The sequence below is a fragment of the Athene cunicularia genome, assembly GCF_003259725.1.
Source record: "Athene cunicularia isolate RWA chromosome 1 unlocalized genomic scaffold, athCun1 chr1_part1, whole genome shotgun sequence".
Lineage (NCBI taxonomy): Eukaryota > Metazoa > Chordata > Aves > Strigiformes > Strigidae > Athene > Athene cunicularia.
In genome coordinates, this window is record NW_020799091.1 from 100,008,582 (window position 1) to 100,027,212 (window position 18,631).

The following is an 18,631-nucleotide window of genomic DNA, read 5'->3' on the forward strand; positions in this document are numbered from 1 at the left end:
AATATTTTGTGGACAGAGATTTGATGGTCTGTCTAGACTAGGTAAGCAATCCCACAAGTCAGTTATATCTAGCTATTGCAAATTGCAATCTGTTTTATGCACAGATCTTCCCATATAGCCTGCACATACTGTATTTAGTCTGATACTGCCTTTTTGTATGAGGGACTTGGTTCAAGAGGTTTAGTTGTTATGGTTAACATTCAATTTATTCTTGTAACACACCAATAGTTAACACAGCATTTTACTACTAGGCAAACTTGTCTCTCATAGACTATGTTGCTACTAGCCTTAAATTATCTACTCCTTCCTCCACATCTTTAAAATAAATTTTATGAAATGTACTGTATATTTAATCAGGTTTAGGACACTCATAAAGCAGTTCATAAAGACTTCTATGTTCACTTTCACTATGACACAAAGAGCAAAATAATTAATTCAGTTCCTACAAAATTACAAAAACTAGGTGTCATCACAGTGTACACTCCAGGTACAATAATAAATGTGATAATATAAAAAATAATTTCTTGAGTATGCTCTTTCTAATAACAGGTAGGCTGAAGCCCACTCTCCACTAACAAAAGGCAGGTTTAGGTATGTTCTCGCTGCCACTGGAGAAATACCAGTGGCAGATCCTCCCTAGGGTGAGAAGCAGATAGATACTCAGCTCACTGGTTCTCCTTTCTCTTATTCATTTTATAAAGGGGTTTTGTGGGGGAGATGTCCTCTTCTGGCCATCTGGTTCTTTCTGAATGCCATCAGATGATGAGAGCCTTAGGTTAAGATATCAGTGAAGACCATGGGCACAGAAATGGTGCACTATGGGTATTTCACCCTGAAATTTGGCACTTCAGTTCCCAAATCTACCTATAGGTCTCCATAGAAATAAATGTGGCCATTGTCTCAGAAACTTTATTTTGAGCTTGGGAGTTACAGCAGCACAGGCTATTAGAATACAGTCTTTCAGGGTACTGGCTGTGTAACATCATAGCTGCGCTATGCTAAGACCTCTGTTTCTCTGTTCTTGTTAGATCTAAACGAAAGCTAAACTAGTCACATAAACTTGCTCATGTAGTTGTTCTTTCCTTCCTTGGAAGAGTCACTTGACGGTGCAAATGCAAGCAGACTTTCAAACTAAAAGAGTGTTTTCAGTCTTGGTACTGTGAGATGATGTCCATGCTGAAGTTTGAAAGGTAATGCTGCTCTCCTACCTCCCTGGGATCTCTTCAGAAAGCAGAAGGAGCCAACCACAGCTGACTGGGATCTGGGTCCAGTACATTCATCCTGCCCTATTGCTATGGCCCACATTTCCAGTTGGGCTTCAATGCTAGTGTTTACAGAATACATATTGTTGATATGGCTCATGTCCATGTTGTAAGAACTCTACAGCACTCCAGCTGGACCTCTGATGTCATTGTGGGATGCAGACTTCCAGTGAGTTATGTCCAAGTACAGGTGTCTACATGGAGTTCAGGGAAGCACTGTAAACACAATATAAAGCTTTTCTCTCAAAATCTTGAGAGGCAAGGAGGCAGGGGGCTTGATGATCTTAAAAAAGAGTGGTGGTACTAATTAATTGGATAATGAAATACATTCCTTTAATGGTCATGAAATTAAATAATAGCATGAATGAGGAAAATGCAGAGTGAAAGCAAGCAAAGTATTTGATGCAGTTCGTTCATGCTTCACCATTATTCTGTTTCAGCCCACCTTGAAGGAAGACTGACACTAGCTCTAAATGAGATAGTGATTTCTTTAACAAGATGAAAAATGTAGATTGAAGCTGGGATATGATGCAAGCCAGGAACAGGGAGCCCAAAGAGATTTACAGATTTGACAGAATATTTTTATCCAGTCTCTATCCGCTTACCATATGTATTTTGAACACTGATACTTGTTCAGATTCACATTGCTGTTCATGACCCACAGCTGAAAGTACAGGTCTGTGAAAGACAAGGCCCAAACATCTAATCTGAAATGGATAATTAGAGATGGAAGTCTCTTTATTTTATTTGCCAGGATAATCCATAATCAACCATATCTGAGTTTGGCTGAAGAACAGATTTTATATAGGCCAGGAAGAGTAGGAGATCTGCAAGGATAGTGCAGAATATTTTAGCCTGGTTTCACTAGTTTACATTCATCTAAGTTCTGCAGTAAGTAAAAGCTGTTATTATTTAAATAGGACATTTATATCAAATGCATGATTATTTAAGTAATTACATGCAAAGTTATTTAAATAGGAATATGTAATGAAGTCCCATTCTAGTTTCTTATGGGCAGCTATATACACATAAACCAATCGTATTGCCTTCCCTTCCCTCCTCTGGGCTGCTGTGCTCATCTTCTCTAGTGGCGAGGACACTTTCTCTGTGGGAAGAGCCTGTGCAGGTGCTTTGCAAGGTACTTCAGAGGTTTCATCCCAACCTGAAAGGAGTCTTTGCTCCTAACATCCCTTTTATGCTCTCTCCTGGTAGTTCCTAGAAGCTGCAGTCCTTGTACCTGCTGTGTTGCAAAAACACGAGTCCTTGCTGCTGAGAACGCACAAGTGCAACTCTTCTGTTTACACAAATAGGAGTGCAAATCATTAAGGCTCAGAAGTCATTAATGCTTTGGAGTCTTCAGAATTTTGCTTGCTTTTGCTTTAACTTATCTTCAACTCCTGTTTTCCTAATGCGTCCTCCCAAGTGAGCATTTGATATCAAATCTTCCTTCATTGGGAATTTTACTTAGTGGCCATATTACCCTAAAATATAAATAAATTATTATTACAAAGTCTTTATGATCCATGAATAAAAAGCACCCTATTTAGGTCAGTCTATAGATCTAATATGTTATAGCAATGTCTAAGTGCTATATAACTGTTAATTGCCTTAATGATTGTTAGAAGGGAGGATAGCCAGTTAAGGCTGGTTTTGTGACCAGTGCTAGGTGAGAGGGAAGAGCTTAGTGGCAAATCAGTGCCCAGCCTGGGACAGACTTTAGTAATGTCTGCGTAACACTTAGAAGCTCTCTTCCAGCTGTCTGTAACTTCATATCTTAATTGAGTCATCATTAATAGAGAAAACACAAAAGTGACATAATTAAGCTTTCCTGGGCTTGCAACATTTTCTTTGGAAGAATTTCAGTGAGCCTCTCTCATGGATCCCTTGGGTGCAGGGTCCTTGGCAAATCCATGGCACTCTTCCAGCAATTGCCATCATGAACCTCTGTCTTGGTTATAGCCGATAACATTGCTGGCTGAACCTTACTTTTTACGTATTACTGCCTTTGATTTTCAGGGGTTTTGGTTCTGTTTTGTTTTCAAAGACAATCCTGTAGCATGACTTTTGAAATCATTATTATTCACAGGTATGTGTGTGTCCTGCCAGCTCTGTTTATAGCACATTACTTGGGAATCAATATTCTCATAAAAAATTTTAATCAAAAATGTGTTCAGGAGGCAAACACTCCTCTCAGGCTCCCGCCTTCGGATTTGTGAGAAAAGCAATAACAGGGCTACCATGGATTAACTATCTGGATACCCAGTAGCAGTGTAGCTGCAGCACAGCTAGGAAATGCTTTCCAAACATTACAAACTTTACAATCATTCTACTTAATGTATCTGTCTAGATACTGTAAAATCGTATTTTAAGGCATAATATGGCTTATCATTGTCCTGGTTCTCCATTGTCTTACTATTTCTACATATGCAGATTGCAGTTTGTATCTTCTGATAACAGAAGTGTAACAACTTGATGTCAGCTCTTTTCTCGCAAGCTAGAATTAAAACTGTAATGAATCAATAATTTAAATCTGGGTATTTGTATCCTCCTATTTACATTTATTAGTATGATCTTGTGTTCATACTAATGTAACACCATGGACCAACTGCAAATTTCCTGTAGATGACCAAATAAATTTAGCATACAGAAGTTTACCAAGGCTTAAACCACATGTGTATAACCTAGTGGCTGGTTTGTGCCCCATATGAAGTAGTTGAGTTATTTCAATACAGTTTCAGCTCTAGAGATGTGCATCATAAAAATCCCAACTAACACCTCCTTCCCATTAGCAGGGACCCTAAACAGAGAAATCCAGTGGCTCCAGGGCAGCAGAGCTGAGTCCAGCCAGGTCAGCTGGAACATAGCACAGAAAAGTTTCCGCTGATGCTACCATGTATCTTTTTTCTCTGCATAAATAGGGAAGGAACATCAGTCTCTAAGGTTGCTAGATTGCTCATTTCTACAGGTAATGAAATAACTCTAAGAAATGGAAGAAGATTAATAAAATAAGAAATAAAAAAGGCAATTTTAACATGGAAAGTCAGTGGAGCATTTCAGTAAAAAACTTGCCTTCCGGCTTGATTTTTAGTGGCTGGAAATGGATTGGTTGTTTGTGATTAACACTGAGCTGTTTTTATTATCCACTGCAGCATAGAAGGTTTTTTTTTTTTTTTTTTTTTTTTTTTTTTTTTTTTTTTTTCTTTTAATGTGAAGAATTGCCATACACAATCACACAACTGATTTTCAGAGGCTTTTGCCATGAAAGAATTTTGGCAAGACAAATCACACTATTTTCCCCTGTCTTTCAAATAGCTATTTGGGTACAGCTAAAAGTGTCCTAAAATACTATTAATAGCAGATGCTTACATTGCTGTGATCAAGACTGAATAACATTTAACCTTTGTCTGTGTTACTGTCATGATAATGAGTTCTTCAGTAGTTTCCTGGCTCATAATGTCTTCTTCCCTTCACAAGATTCCAGAGAGGGCAAAATGCTTGCTTTATGGTAACAGTGTGTGTGGACGTGGTGACAAGCATAGGTGTTGCTGGGCTGAAACTGTAGGGCATTTTGTTATATACCATCAGGAGTGTTCTATGTAGGTTTTCCCAGTGGTTACTGGAGAGGGACTGAGGGAGAAAACACATCCCTCTAAAAGTTTCCTGCAACGTGAAGGCTGGGAAGAAAAACTTCATCCTCTTCTGCCAAAGTGGACAGTCAGTATGAATTTAAATACCATCCTTACCTTGCAGACCTTCAAAAGGTCTAACTCTGGAAAATTAATCCAGACCAGAAATCCTTTCAAACCAGTTGTTTTGACAATCTCCTGCAGATCTGCATTCCCCAGGTGGAACAAAAGACATTTATAGAAGCTTTCTTCTTTTTATTTTTCTTGTTTACTTCAGTGAGCACTCATCCAGTGTCTTGTTCTCACATGGTAATGCAGAATAAAAAAACCTGCACCTAAGCACTTTTCCCTACAAAATCTGTTGTCAGTTAGTAAATTCCTTTTTAATGCTTCTGAACTGCAGACTAAGAATTTCACTTTTTAAAAATCAGCTTCTCATTATCACTAGTAATTTTTCTTGTCCTGAAAGTTTTACAATCTTTAATCTCTTTCTGAAGCAGAGGTGACTGATAAAGACATAATTTATATGCAATAGGATATTTTTTACTCCTGAAGAAAAACACAGGCTTTATTGTAATCAAGTTTTCATGACCTATAATATACTATTCCAGATTAACCTATGCTTTTCAAATGACAGTGCAGTACACCGAAAGCATCCAGAGTAAAGTACATTCACCCTTCAATCTCTTTCAACAGATTCTCTCCATGGGAATGATGACCGAATACTACCACTACTTTTTTACAACACTGGTAAGGAACACTAAAGATTTGGGAGAGAATTTTCTCTGTTGCAGAAAAGACAAATAAAAATTTCCACTTTTTCTAGAAGATCTTTATTGCCATTACTCAAGGAAAACCCTGGAGAATAAATAATATCAGGACTCACAATTTTGTAAGGAAGATGTTTTGTAGTATCTGTGGAGCTTTAACTAACACTTTAATACAATGAAAATTAATTTCATTATTGTGTTTAAGGAGGAGCTGTGGGTACAGGTGGATCAGAGTGAAACAAAGTAATGAATGAATGAATGGCTTTGAAATAAAGCTGAGATCAAGCACTGTGGGTGGTGCAGTTGATCACTGAAATGTTTATTTGTAAAACCACAAAATCACATATGTATAACATCACTTGGGAAATTTTATAGTAAAAGAAACCCTCTAAACTTTCTTTTATGGTACAAATCTATAAATACTTATTTCAGCACATTTTTCCTTTATTTTATCTTACATGCTGTGTATAAAAATAACTCATTCCATGCTTAAGGTCCATTTGCATTGTAGACTAGAAAGATAGCAAAGAGCCAATACTACTAGAACAGTCCTAGAGGATTGTGTTATATCATGTCCATCAGCTTATTCTTTATTTCCTTTCCATATAAAATTTTATGTGGAAGTGAAAAATCCTTTTGAATCCAATAGTCAATTTATTAGTCAGAAAAGACTCTAGCTGTTTGGAACTTTAAGCAGTAGCTTGAAATAGTTCTCTTTGAGGCCATTTTAACATCAAATTTTATACAATAAACAATACAATAAGCAATCTAACATAAAATGTTAACTACTACCACCAATATGCATGAGACAGTACAAAGCACATATTAGAACAAGCAGTAAGCGGTGCTGGTGGTGTCTCGGCATTGTGTTATAGTAAATTTTATGGTTGCTGTGGTATTAAACCATGACCAACACATTTTTCATTTCACTGGCCTGCCGAGATCAGCAAGAAGTTGTTTTGAAAAACAGCCTTCAGGCTTTGAGAAGCAGTTATCATATTTCCACTGCCTGATAAATACAGCTGTGGAGTGTGCCACACAATTGTATCACTCAGAATACCCATTATTTTCCTGCCCTGTAAACACTGAGCGCTGAAGCTCATGGACTTACTGTGCACTGGCCTGACATGTCCATCAGACATACTGGCAACAAGTCACCTGAAGGAGGCAAGGCAGGAGAAAAATGGGATTCATAAGTAGTAAAAGTTCATCGCTCTTGACATCTCTTGGAATTTTCCTTCCCCTAGTTGAGAAATTAACTTGACATTGGCCAGCTAATTCCTCATGTTGGTTTGTCAGAGCTGTAACACTGTTAGTGGACTGCTATAAATTAGAATTCGATACTGCTATGCAGGTTGGATGCAAAATAGTGTTGTTGCAGGGAACTGATTTTTATGTTCCAAAAAGCAGATATGTGGTTTATCATAAATTTCACATAGCTTTGGTTTATTCAGATTTATAACTGACACGGTCATCACTAGGCTTTGAGGGCAAGCAGAGTGTTCACCGGGAAAAAAATTTAGCACTTGAGCTTTGGACTGAGAATCAGATACAATTTTGGCCTAACTGTACCTTGTGAACATTTTTCTTTAAAAATACTACATCTGGTTTTTGTTTGTTTTCTTAATGGTGATTTAGGATCTATTTGCATTAGACCTGGAACCATACAGATACAGTGGAGTAAATATGACAGGGTTTCGCCTGCTCAACATCGAGAACCCTCAAGTTTCATCGGTCATTGAGAAATGGTCAATGGAGCGACTTCAGGCACCACCAAAACCAGAGACTGGCCTCCTCGATGGCATGATGACAGTAAGTAAACAACCACAATAATGCAGGGGAGTCTACAGCATGCTTTACAATGTTGTTCTAGCAGATAGGAACCAATGCCATTACTGCTTTATTTCACAATGCAAATGCTGAAGCTGCATCCCCAAAACAGAATTCCTTCTACCTGCTTCTACGCAGAAGTGCATTTTCCCCATGGACCAGTGTTGAACTCATCTGTGTGACAAACTCCTGAGAGAATTCTCCATCATGGTGCCTTTCAGCTAACATCATTCATCCTATTGTTGTCAAATGTATATACTGCTGCCTCATTTTTCTAATAATGTTCTGCATGGAGTGAAGAACACAACAGGAAATAAAAACCTTTAGAGCAGGTATACAATTTATAACCTGCAGGGAAAGATATTGTACATGTGGACAGGTAATAGCATTTTTAAATTGGAAAAGTGCCCTTTCTCTTCATTTCCATCATCTACAGCAACTCCAGCTTTTAAGATATAATTTAAAGATAAATGAAAGGTATCATCAAGCCAGGAAATTAGGATTTCCTCCCTACCACTCCACCAAGAAGTAAAGGAAAGAATAGGATCAGTTACATGGACAGCATGACTCAATTCAGTTTTGCAGGGTGAAGGGATGCCATGCTTTTGCAATATAAGATAATATATCTTATGTATTGCGTGGAGTTTAAAGTGATATGAAATAGACTTTATTGCAGATGGTTGCAGGGAAAATTTTGAAACATTCTAACATCCTGAAGAGAAATGTATTATGTGTGCTATCTTTAGCATTTCAAAAAATGTTTGTGCAGTACCACTGTGCTCACTCACATGTAAAGCAGGGGAGAAAGCTGTACCTGGGAACTTCTGATGTGAATATACAAGACCTAAAAGGGTAACCATGCATAGCTATTCACCTGCATTCACCCAACTGTAAAACTAGGAAAATCAAAGTTCTTACTAGACTCTTATGCTCTCCTTTGTAGCTCTGACTCTTGCCCTGTTCTTTGCATCTCTATAGTCTCTTAGTGTCCTTGATGCTCGGAAACAACATGAGTACCAAGGAAAGCATCTTCCTAGTTGGCTGTGATCATTTAAATATTCATAGCAAGTTCTCCTTATTCAGTCTGATGGAGAGCTGCAATATTGCTATATTTCATTAGACAATTAGGCTATGACAAGTTGCACTATATAAGGAGATCTGGATTATATGTCCTGTTGTTAACTCAGGATTTCTCCCTTCTGATTCATGCTATAGTGTTTGCCCTGATATCAACTTGTGGAAAGTCAGCAGGGCATAACAAAGACAGTTTTGAGTTTACATCCCACTTTATGCCCAAACTGCACCCAGAGGCATAGTTGTTCTAATGAGATCTTTGGGTTTCCTTACAATAATTTAAATAGAATACAAAAATAAAAAAAACATGTTCCAGGACTAAATTTTAGTCCATTTCTTCTTATGCACAAGTACAGACATCAGTATAAGGTGGTTTGCTTCAGAAAATAGGGTGAACTTTTGTTCCTCCATGCAACCCCAACCCCTAAAGCAGAACAGAGAGGGGAGAAATAAAACTCTAAGGGAGGTAATATAACACAGTTCCTGCAAGGCAGGGTGGATGAGTAACAAGTTACACAAACAGCAAAGTCTGGCAATGCTGCCAACATGCAAATGCTACAGAATGCACCATGTTATCAAGTAAAAGCATTGGTGGTTCCAGATTGGAATGCAAATTGAGGTCCAGTGAAGTATTTTCACCAAGTATCTCCAGAGTCGCTAGGCCTGGGACACAGGCAGACTGGGACTCCAGTGCCCAAGTAAAATTCAACCCTGAATCCCCCAGTCTAATGTAAAAACCCATCTGAAGTCCATTGACATTGATGGGAATCTTTCAGTTGATTTTGAAGGATTTTGGATCAGACCTTTGGTCTCTGGATCCACTTGGAACAAGTATCTTGTTTAAGTCACTCAACACTAAGAACGGCTGTTATTGTCTTCTCCTGCTTGCCTCACAATTTATAATGTTTTCAATTTGCTCTGATTGTGGGAGCATTATTTTGGGCAGATCCTGGCTACTGTGTCAAGATCGATTCCTCATCTGCAGTATATTAAGATTAGTTGATAAATTCAGATCCCATTTGACTGCCAGCAATAACCTCCACTGCTGCTAAGACCGATGCTGTTGTAATTTACTTAGGTAAATGAAACAGACAAAGAATCAAATCTATTAATTTCCCAAAAGAATTGCACAAGAAAGGTATAAAAAATGGATTAGCTTTGCAGTTCATACAGATGAGTCCAGTTTCCCATCTGCAGAGTTAGTACTTTATTTTAAGGCCCCTACTTAATTATTCAGTAGTTTTACAAGAAAGATAAGCATGTCATTTTCACAGCATCCCTGTGCATTAAGGAAAACATGGCCATTCCCACCTCACACATGAGAGTGCTGAAGCGCAGTGAAGGTGAAGTTGAGATTTTTCTAAAACTTCCCAATGATAAAGGATGATGGTGTGTGATCTCAGTTTGAGGCTTACTGGACATATTTTTAAACCAATAGATCTGTTCTCAAAAGAAACACAGATGTACAAGCAGCATCCAGTAATTTTAGTAATATTTAAGTGTCTAAGGGCTGTATTCATGTGTCCTGTCTTAGATAACTACAGGTTAAATGTATAAATCCAACTTAATCATCAAAAAAGGCTTCTCAGAAGGAGAGTTCACTTCTCTAAAACGGCATGGGAGGCATGGCAGGGGAACAGCCCTGCCCAAATCTCTCTGGGGCCATTTCACACATCTGTGCCAAAAGCCAAGATCCTTGATGGCAGTAGACACTTGGAGATGGTAGATACCTGTCTGGTGGGATACCTTCCAGGTGCTCAGTGGGATTGATTTCCCTGGCAATCAGGCCCTGCCTACGCCTTGGGGAAGAAAACAATCCCACAAGCGCCATGAGAGGAGTGGCAATGGGGAGCTAGCACGGGCCTCACTTAGGCAGCCCTCCCACATGCCCCCGTGCCATGGCACTGTGCCACACCAACCTGCAGGCTGAGCAGAGACTGGCTGGAGCACCTGCATGGCGCTTTCAAATGCCACACCTTGAGGTGCTGAGAGTCTTTGGCAAATCCCATGAGGAATCTATAGAAGGCTGGGTACTGCAAAGTGCTTGGTCCTAAGACGTGCCCGGAGGATGGAACCTGGACTGCTGTGTCACCTCAGACTTAAAACTCCTCTCCATGCCACAGAGCTACCTGCGTGCTCCTTCCTGCACTGGACCCACATTTCTCTCTCTTCCTGTAGCTACACAATGTACGTTTTTTTCCCAATGCTCAATGGAAAATACTCTGAAATCAATATGAGTGGCAAAATAATGGATTTTTTTGCACCTCAGCTTTCAGAGGAAAGCCCAGTAGTGGCCTTTTCCATAACAGTAGCCTGAGAGAACAGTTCTTAGTGAAGAAAAGCAAGGACTGGGCACAAAGGTGTATGTTAATTAAAGCCTTTCTGTTTTTTTCCTGCAGACTGAAGCAGCTCTGATGTACGATGCTGTTTACATGGTAGCAGTGGCCTCCCAGCGTGCCTCCCAAATGACTGTCAGCTCCCTGCAGTGCCACAGACACAAGCCGTGGCGTTTTGGACCCAGATTCATGAATCTGATAAAAGAGGCAAGTGTAGACCATCTGCTTATGGTCAGCATAATCTTTCCTTTCTTCTTTACTGCACTGGCTTGTGTTGTTTCTTCCTGCTCTTTGTCATATGCTATGCTCTGTTTTCTGGCACTCAGATCCCCAAGTCTTCCTCACCTCCTTCCTAGCAGAGAAACATTGATTTACAGACAGAAGTCTGTGGTCTGCATTCTGGTGGAGACTTTATTTGGTCTTTGAAAGAAAGAAGCTGCTAAACCGTAGGTGTGATAAAATCTCAGACTAACACACCATAAGACTGCCCATATTTTCTGCTCGGTTAATGTTATGTTGTTATGGTTATATATAATCTCTAAAAACAACAGCCATTCTATAAATTGAAAGAAAACCAAGTCTGTAGCTCTGTCCTTGTTTCACCACTTATTTTCAATTGTTTTGCAGATTGTTTGATCAGTAATCAATATCCAGAGAATATTTCAGCTGGTATTTCTGAAGTAGTAAATCGCTTCATGAAGTTATGCACTATCTCTCTTATAAGAATGCATCACTGAGATAACTTGATCCACAGATGTTCTAAAAATTACATATTTTAGCTGAAATGCCTTCTCTCTTCCAAAAGTTCCGTTTTTATTATGAAATTCAAATGGAAGCTTGTGGAAATGAAAATTGAAAATTATGGGGAGTTTCCTATGCATATTTCATATTTTCCCCCAGTTCTCGTCCGTGACAGTGTGATTCCTACCAAAGCCACATTCATTAGCACTTCTGTAGGTGGAACAGGACCTGTAGGCTGAGGTACAAGGTACGTGGTAGCAGCACATTGGGGCATACACCTGAATCCAGAAATACAGTAGGAGCAAACTGAAAGACAAGACATGTGGTGGTTACAGAACATGCAGAAGAGCTGTCATCACCTTCTCCAAACCTTTCTAAGTAAATTTTTTAGCATAGGCACTATATGACATGGTGATTCACCTACAGAGATAGCATTGAAAGTTACTGAAACAGTACTCTCTACACAGGGTGTTTTATGAATTTTAAGGTTTCCTTGTAAAATTCTCTCTTTGAAAGTATAAAGAAAAGAGTTACCCCAATATTCAGGGACCTGACTTAAGAATTAAGGAACCTTTAAGATATTTTCCTTGCTGCAACACAGTTATAGGAACACCCAGAGGAATTGGGGAAGCAGCACTGGTAAAGATCACTTCTCTCACACTGACAACAGCCATGCTGCATCCAGATTCCCCCACTGGGGAGGAGGTGGGAAGGCTGTAGCAGGAACAGTAAAAGACAGAAGAAAATTTTCTTGGGACTATCTGTAATAAAGATGAATTTCTTCCCTCCCTTCTGATTTGATCTAAGTGGGAACCTTTGCTCTTCTACTTCTCAACCTCAAACTAAATGAGGTAGCATTGCTACTCATACCATTTCTGGTGCATTATAAGAAGAATTATAATGAAATAGAAAGTTAGCAAAAGACTTCGTATCAGTGAACACACCTGCATAATTCTACAGTGGTGACCTACTTATTTTAGGTATTGGTAAGAATATATCATAAATGTCCTGAGTCCTAAGCGAGAAGTACTTTGACCAAGAGTACCAGATGTACCGCAGCAGGCCCAGTTGAAAGCTTCAACAGTACATAACTACATAAGTTCGTATTTATCATATACAGCTAGCTTCTTTTGCATGGAGTGAGATTTGTGAACTAATTACTGATTGCTTTGCAGATAGTGCCTTTCATGGTCAGTGAAACACTGATTTAAATACTCCAAGAGACTTACCTTCCTGTTCCTGTTGTAGCCAAAAAAGATGGTTGTTAAAAATAGAGTTTAATAAGACAGTATTACATCTCCCATAAAGGCTATAACAGGTGTTGAAAACTAAATAGCAAATATGTTTGAACCTCCCCAGTTCATTTAGGATCTGGTTTGCTCAACAAGGTAGATGAACTTTATAAATTAGGAATCAAGTGAATAGGTATGGAGAAAAAAAAAGTTAAGCAGGCAGAATAATAGTTTGGGCCTACATAAACAGAATTTACTGTTTTGTGATTGATACTGACAGTTTGTGAAGGCAATTTACAGGCTGGTCTGAAGGCAAATATTCTGTCCTGCAGACTACATAAACAACTTTCAGACAAAGACTCCTGCAGGTGCTAGAGCTTAGCAAGTACTTCAATGGCTCCATGGTGGTTTTTGTATTTTATTTTAGTGATGATAAGAACTGTAGTCATCTAATTTGCTTTGTGGGCCAATGCTGTAAAATGCCAGGCTGATGGTAATAGAAAGGACCTCAGAAGCTGCTTAGACATGAGCAGAGGTTAAGGTAGAAAGCCTCTGACGTGTATGGCAGCTCAAAGGCTGCTTTTCTCTTCACTCAGCAGATGACAAACTATTTTTTTTCAGCCTCTCACTGTCCTTTTGGGAAGGAGAGGTTCAGGTCATATCTGGTCCTCAGGTACACACAAGTTAGCTTCTTCCTGAAAACAACTGGAAAGTGGATAACCTAGGGTGAAATATTGCCTTTTGATTCATGGTGATCTAAAAGTTTGCACACTGGGGTCAGTTTCTGAATGTTCAGAGTACATGAAGACAAAAGATGGCTAGTTTAATGTGAGAATACTCTTCTCTCAACCTTAGGACTTCAGGTAAGTGTATGAGGTAACAGCAGTAGCAGATCCACTATTTATCTTAATGACCAAGATTTGAGGTGCTACCAGCAATACTACAGGAGAAAAGCACTAGTAAAAATGTCTGTGGCTGCAGAATAATCAATTACAGCAACAAAAAGAGTAATCTTCTATGTTCTGAAGATATCATGAACTAATACTGATTGTAGGAAGCATTTGGAAATCTGCAGAGAAAAGTAAGCCTGACAAAACCCCCCCAGCCCTGAGGATAGTTTTGAGGTCAGAGAAGTCATCAGCTAGTTCCTGCAAAGGATGATATTACATAAAATACACTGTCTGGGATCAAGACTTTTCTACAATAACTCATTAAGATCTTTTTAATGAAAAGTAAATCCTTGTCAGAAGATTTTCTCTCTCAGTGACCTAATGTCATTCATATCTAAATGATATTTTAATCTTTTAGCCCTTATGGAAGCATTTGCAGGGAGTACATCTTACTGATGCCCAGAAAGAAAAAGGTCATTGTCTCCAGAGAGGGAATAGGGAGAGAAAGGATGATTCCACCTTTCCTAAAAGGAAAATGTGTGTAAACACGAAACAGCTGTTTATAACTGAATGATCAAATTCCCTGGTCACATCCCCTTTAAAGCATGAGATAAGCCCCAAAATAATGATTGTCTGTAACTCAATTATCATCTAAATCAGTGTGAGCTTCCCTCACTCAAATTCAGTAACAATTAATAAATGCATACTGAAATATTTCAGAAGACAGAGATGCAGACTTTATCTTGGGTGACTTTATTAAATCCCCTCAAACAGAATCACACACACACAAATCTCAAAGTTTAAAAGAAATCTGAAGCATTTACATCTGCATTTCATTTATGTTGTGTTTTTGACAAGATACATTTCAAGGATGTCTAGTTAGTAGAGACCAGATGTGAGAGCAATCCATCTAGATATTGCATCGAGTAATTGAATACAGCCTTCCTTTCATGGTGTGGCTTTAAAAGCTCTCAAGAATCCTCTGAGTTGAGCCAATTCTTTGTGTAACCTAATGTAACAACCACAGAAAACAAGATAAGTGGACTTGTTTATTCAGGCTTTATCAGGTCTGTAAAACTTTCAAGCCTCTGTCTCAACTTATTTGTAATAATTCTTCTGAGTGAAGATGTCTCAGCTAGACTGGAAAGCCAACCTTGTTCAAATGCCTTCAAGCTCAGGAAACTCCTTAGAATTTAGAAAGGATTTTCCAGCCCTCTGCTAGCTGATTCTCATTTCCATAAGTAATAAAAGGTGTGCCTCATAAAGTATCTCCAGCCTGCAAGTCAAGGATTAGTAAAATTACATCCTTGAAGAAGTCTGCTTAAATTCTCACATCATTTTTCATTGTTAGAGATTTAAAATGAGACCTTAATTTAGGTTGTTTGCATACAGGAAGAACACTATAAATGTTGAACAGTTTTTAAAGCATCTAGCACTGTGTGACTCTAGTCTGTGGATGACACTCTGCTTCAAGAGTAAAAATAATTAAAAAAAGAAGACACATCCAGTCCTTCCCTGTACAAGACAACAGCAACTGACTCAGCATCAAGAATGAAATTATGCAGCAAGTCTATCTTTATTATCTTAGGTTGTTATTTTGCCTGCTTTTCGAAACCATGATGATGATTCAGGGTGGTACACTGCGTTCTGGTCACATTGACTATAAATGTTTTTATTTCATGTTTCTTCTTTACAAAAAGAAAAGAAAAATGACCCGTTATCATATATACAGAAGAATGTAATTCCTGGAATCTTTTCTTCCAAACTCAAGACATTTAAGCAAATGATAGATAGCCTTGCTTTGTAACAAAAAAAGGCCTCTCCATCAACATAATTAGGAAGAATGGGAAACAAGGAGGTGTTACAATTTCCAGTCACCAGAAAAGGAAGTCCTGCACCACAGGAAAAAAGTCTTGACAATCCTCTGAGCTGAACCACTTCTCTGTGTAGAATAATGACCACAGAAAACATCACAATGAGTGGACTTGGTCACACAGGAACCACTATGACTGTATATCACTCAAGCCTCTGGCTCGAGTTATTTGTAATATTTCTTCTGAGTGAAGATGATGCAGTGCATTAGTCACTCGCTAGACCATACTTACCTCCAAAACCAACTGCATGTCTACCTTACCTGTGCTGAAAGTGTACAAATGATTTAGAAATTCCTGTCTGTTCTCAGGTATCTGCTATATACATGCTCAATCTAGACCTGGTTATCTACAATGAGAAAGTAGTAGATTTCTCTGTTTTCTCACATTTTTAGTGCTGTTTGCATCTCTCACTTTTTTTTTTTTTCAGCACATAAATATTTAAAAGTTTATATCCTTTAAATCGCTGAACTCTCTGATGTTTACCCAGCACTTTAGATGGATGGCAAGTTCCTACTCTCTCATTCTGATTCACCAGTGCAGGTGAGATCGTGCCAGTTTGTTTTTCTCTTGGCACAGAAGAAGCAAACACCCATGCTCAGGACTGCTAGATTTCCTGGAAAGCTCTTGTGTGGGGAACAGAAGACAGAACTAATGAGTTAATAGCACAACCACATCCAGATTGATTTTGTCCAAATTTGATGAGCTGACTAACATTCTGAGAAAGGGACAGGAACGCACAAAGTCCTGATTAACTGGTATCAAATCACAGGATGTAATTTTCAGGGCATTCTTGGTAATAAGTAACTAAATCTAAACCAAACATAGAACATCATTGGAAGAAGAACAAAAGATTTTTTATTACAGGAAAAGTACGAATGTAAAATAAGACAGGAGAGAAATAAATCCATCTGGGGATATATTAATCAATATTTTTTTTTTGTTAAAATTGGCAGCATCTCCAAACAAAGGAGCACAAAACATCTTGTAAGAGAACAAAGTGCTTCTTTTGTTTCTTGCTCTTTTATTGCTACCAAATTCAACATGTAAGAATATTTTCGTGGGACAAAAAATCTGCAGAGTGGAACAAAAAAAGAAGCGAGCAATACAAGACTGCATGTCAGAAGACCCAAGAACTTACCATCTCCCCTGCTGACTGAGGAAGGATCTGTATGTCAGTCACCCAGTCTTTCTGCTGTACAGAAATCTCTATCCAGATGACCGGGCAAAAATGACAATATTTCAGCTCCAAAACTTAAAATAGCATTTATTCTGCTGCATCTTTGTCATTGTGTTTTACTGTTGAGTCAATTACAGCATTTATAAATTCTGTCTGCAGCTGTTCTCTGGACTCTGATGCTGCAATATTTACTTAATTCAAAGAAAAGCAGTTATTTACTTTAGTAGGTCTTCTCTCACCAGATAATTTGATATTAGGATTTGATCCACTCTCATTAGAACAAACATTTTTCTTGTTTTTTGTTGTGTTGGTTTTTTTTTTTAAAAAAAACCCCTTACTACTTGTTCATGAAGTAATGGATGCATTTCTGATATAAGCCTATTACTGTCTGTTAGTTTGAACTGAAAACTCTTAATTAAAAGACCAAACAAAACAACTGCTAGACATGCATCCCATGATGATTTATTAGGAAATAAAAGTCAGCTTTCCAAGAAGATAATGTATAGCTGAGGTTGATACTAATAGGGATTTCTACTCTGAAATAAAATTTCAAGTGGAAAATTACTTAATTTATGGAATGATCTATGCACAGATTGCAAAATAATGATCCTAGAACTTGCGTACTAAGAATAAATACGAATTGAATTGATAAAAAAATTTACCTGCAAGGTTTTGACACTGCGATCTAATACCAAAACAAGAGATCTGACAAAAAGATTATATATATTTTCTTCTATTCCTATTTTGCTTTCTTAAATATTACCTGAAAAGTAGATTTGCTTTTAAAAATGAGCAAGAATTACTATAATATATGGAGAATATTTTGATATTTGCTACACAAAACCATTTTTCAGAACATATTTTATATGACCTGGCCTACTGAAAGTGCTCATCATTTGCTCCACACTGATATTTTGATTTAGTGTTAGTACATGGCCTAAACTGGGTGATACATGTTCAGGAAAAGCTCCCAGAAGCCCTAGTCACATCATCACTGAGCCATTCACTATGCACAGTCTTTGCTCCAAAGAGCTTATAACTGTTAAATGCAGATGATTTAGGTTTCAGAGCAGCGTATTCTCATTGAGGCAATCTGTTCCTCAACAACACAACCTCCTACTCATTCATTCACAGATTTGCCAGCACTTGGATCCCATTATCTCAGGTGGAAATGACAGTCCTTTGCACCACATGAAACCCCCACAGGGTCCTTGTCATCCCTCTTGTTCAGCGGGTCGATGTCACTGTAATAGGACAACAGCTCAGCTGGGGATGACATTTCCCACTCAACATGATGGGTGGGAATGCCAGAGCTTTGGCTTTGGCTCCTGGCTCTGCCACAGACTCTGTGCAACCGTGAGCACTTCAAGACAGCTCCAAAACCTGTGCTGTGGTTACCTGATAAGGCAAAACTGGTCATTACTTGGAAGTCACTTCCAACAGGCTGACATGATTAGGCTGTTCACCATCCATACTTGCAGCTACCACACCACTCTAAAACAAAAGCAGCGGGACCTAAAATCTACGTTGAGAAGTCCTGTAGCTGGAAATATTGTGATTCCCCTCTGTGAAAGGTGAATGACAGCTTTTGTCTAGTTAGTGTTTTTAGTCTGTTAGCTGTGTGTAACAGGATTTCTGTACATACTGTCTCGCCTATGCAAGTGGTATCTGTTACAATGGGATCCCAATCACCATTAACACAGTAGTTTAAAGTTATGGTTTCCAAGTTCCTAGTCAAGGGTAATCCCACCCAGACACTTCGGTCATGTTCGTGCATGGTAAGATAGACTCTGCTCTTACTAGGAAGAGTAACTGGCAA

General features: G+C 38.5%; 1 protein-coding gene across 4 annotated transcripts in view; it reads left to right on the plus strand.

Moving 5' to 3' along the window:
- GRIK1 (glutamate ionotropic receptor kainate type subunit 1) overlaps positions 1-18,631 on the plus strand; it is a 159,743-nt gene that overhangs the window by 96,628 nt on the left and 44,484 nt on the right. For all 4 annotated transcript variants that reach the window (XM_026857964.1, XM_026857956.1, XM_026857972.1 and 1 more), the window contains exons 5-7: positions 5,585-5,638; positions 7,297-7,470; positions 10,962-11,105. In XM_026857964.1, coding sequence (XP_026713765.1) covers positions 5,585-5,638; positions 7,297-7,470; positions 10,962-11,105 — 372 coding nt within the window. The remainder of the gene's footprint in view (positions 1-5,584; positions 5,639-7,296; positions 7,471-10,961; positions 11,106-18,631) is intronic.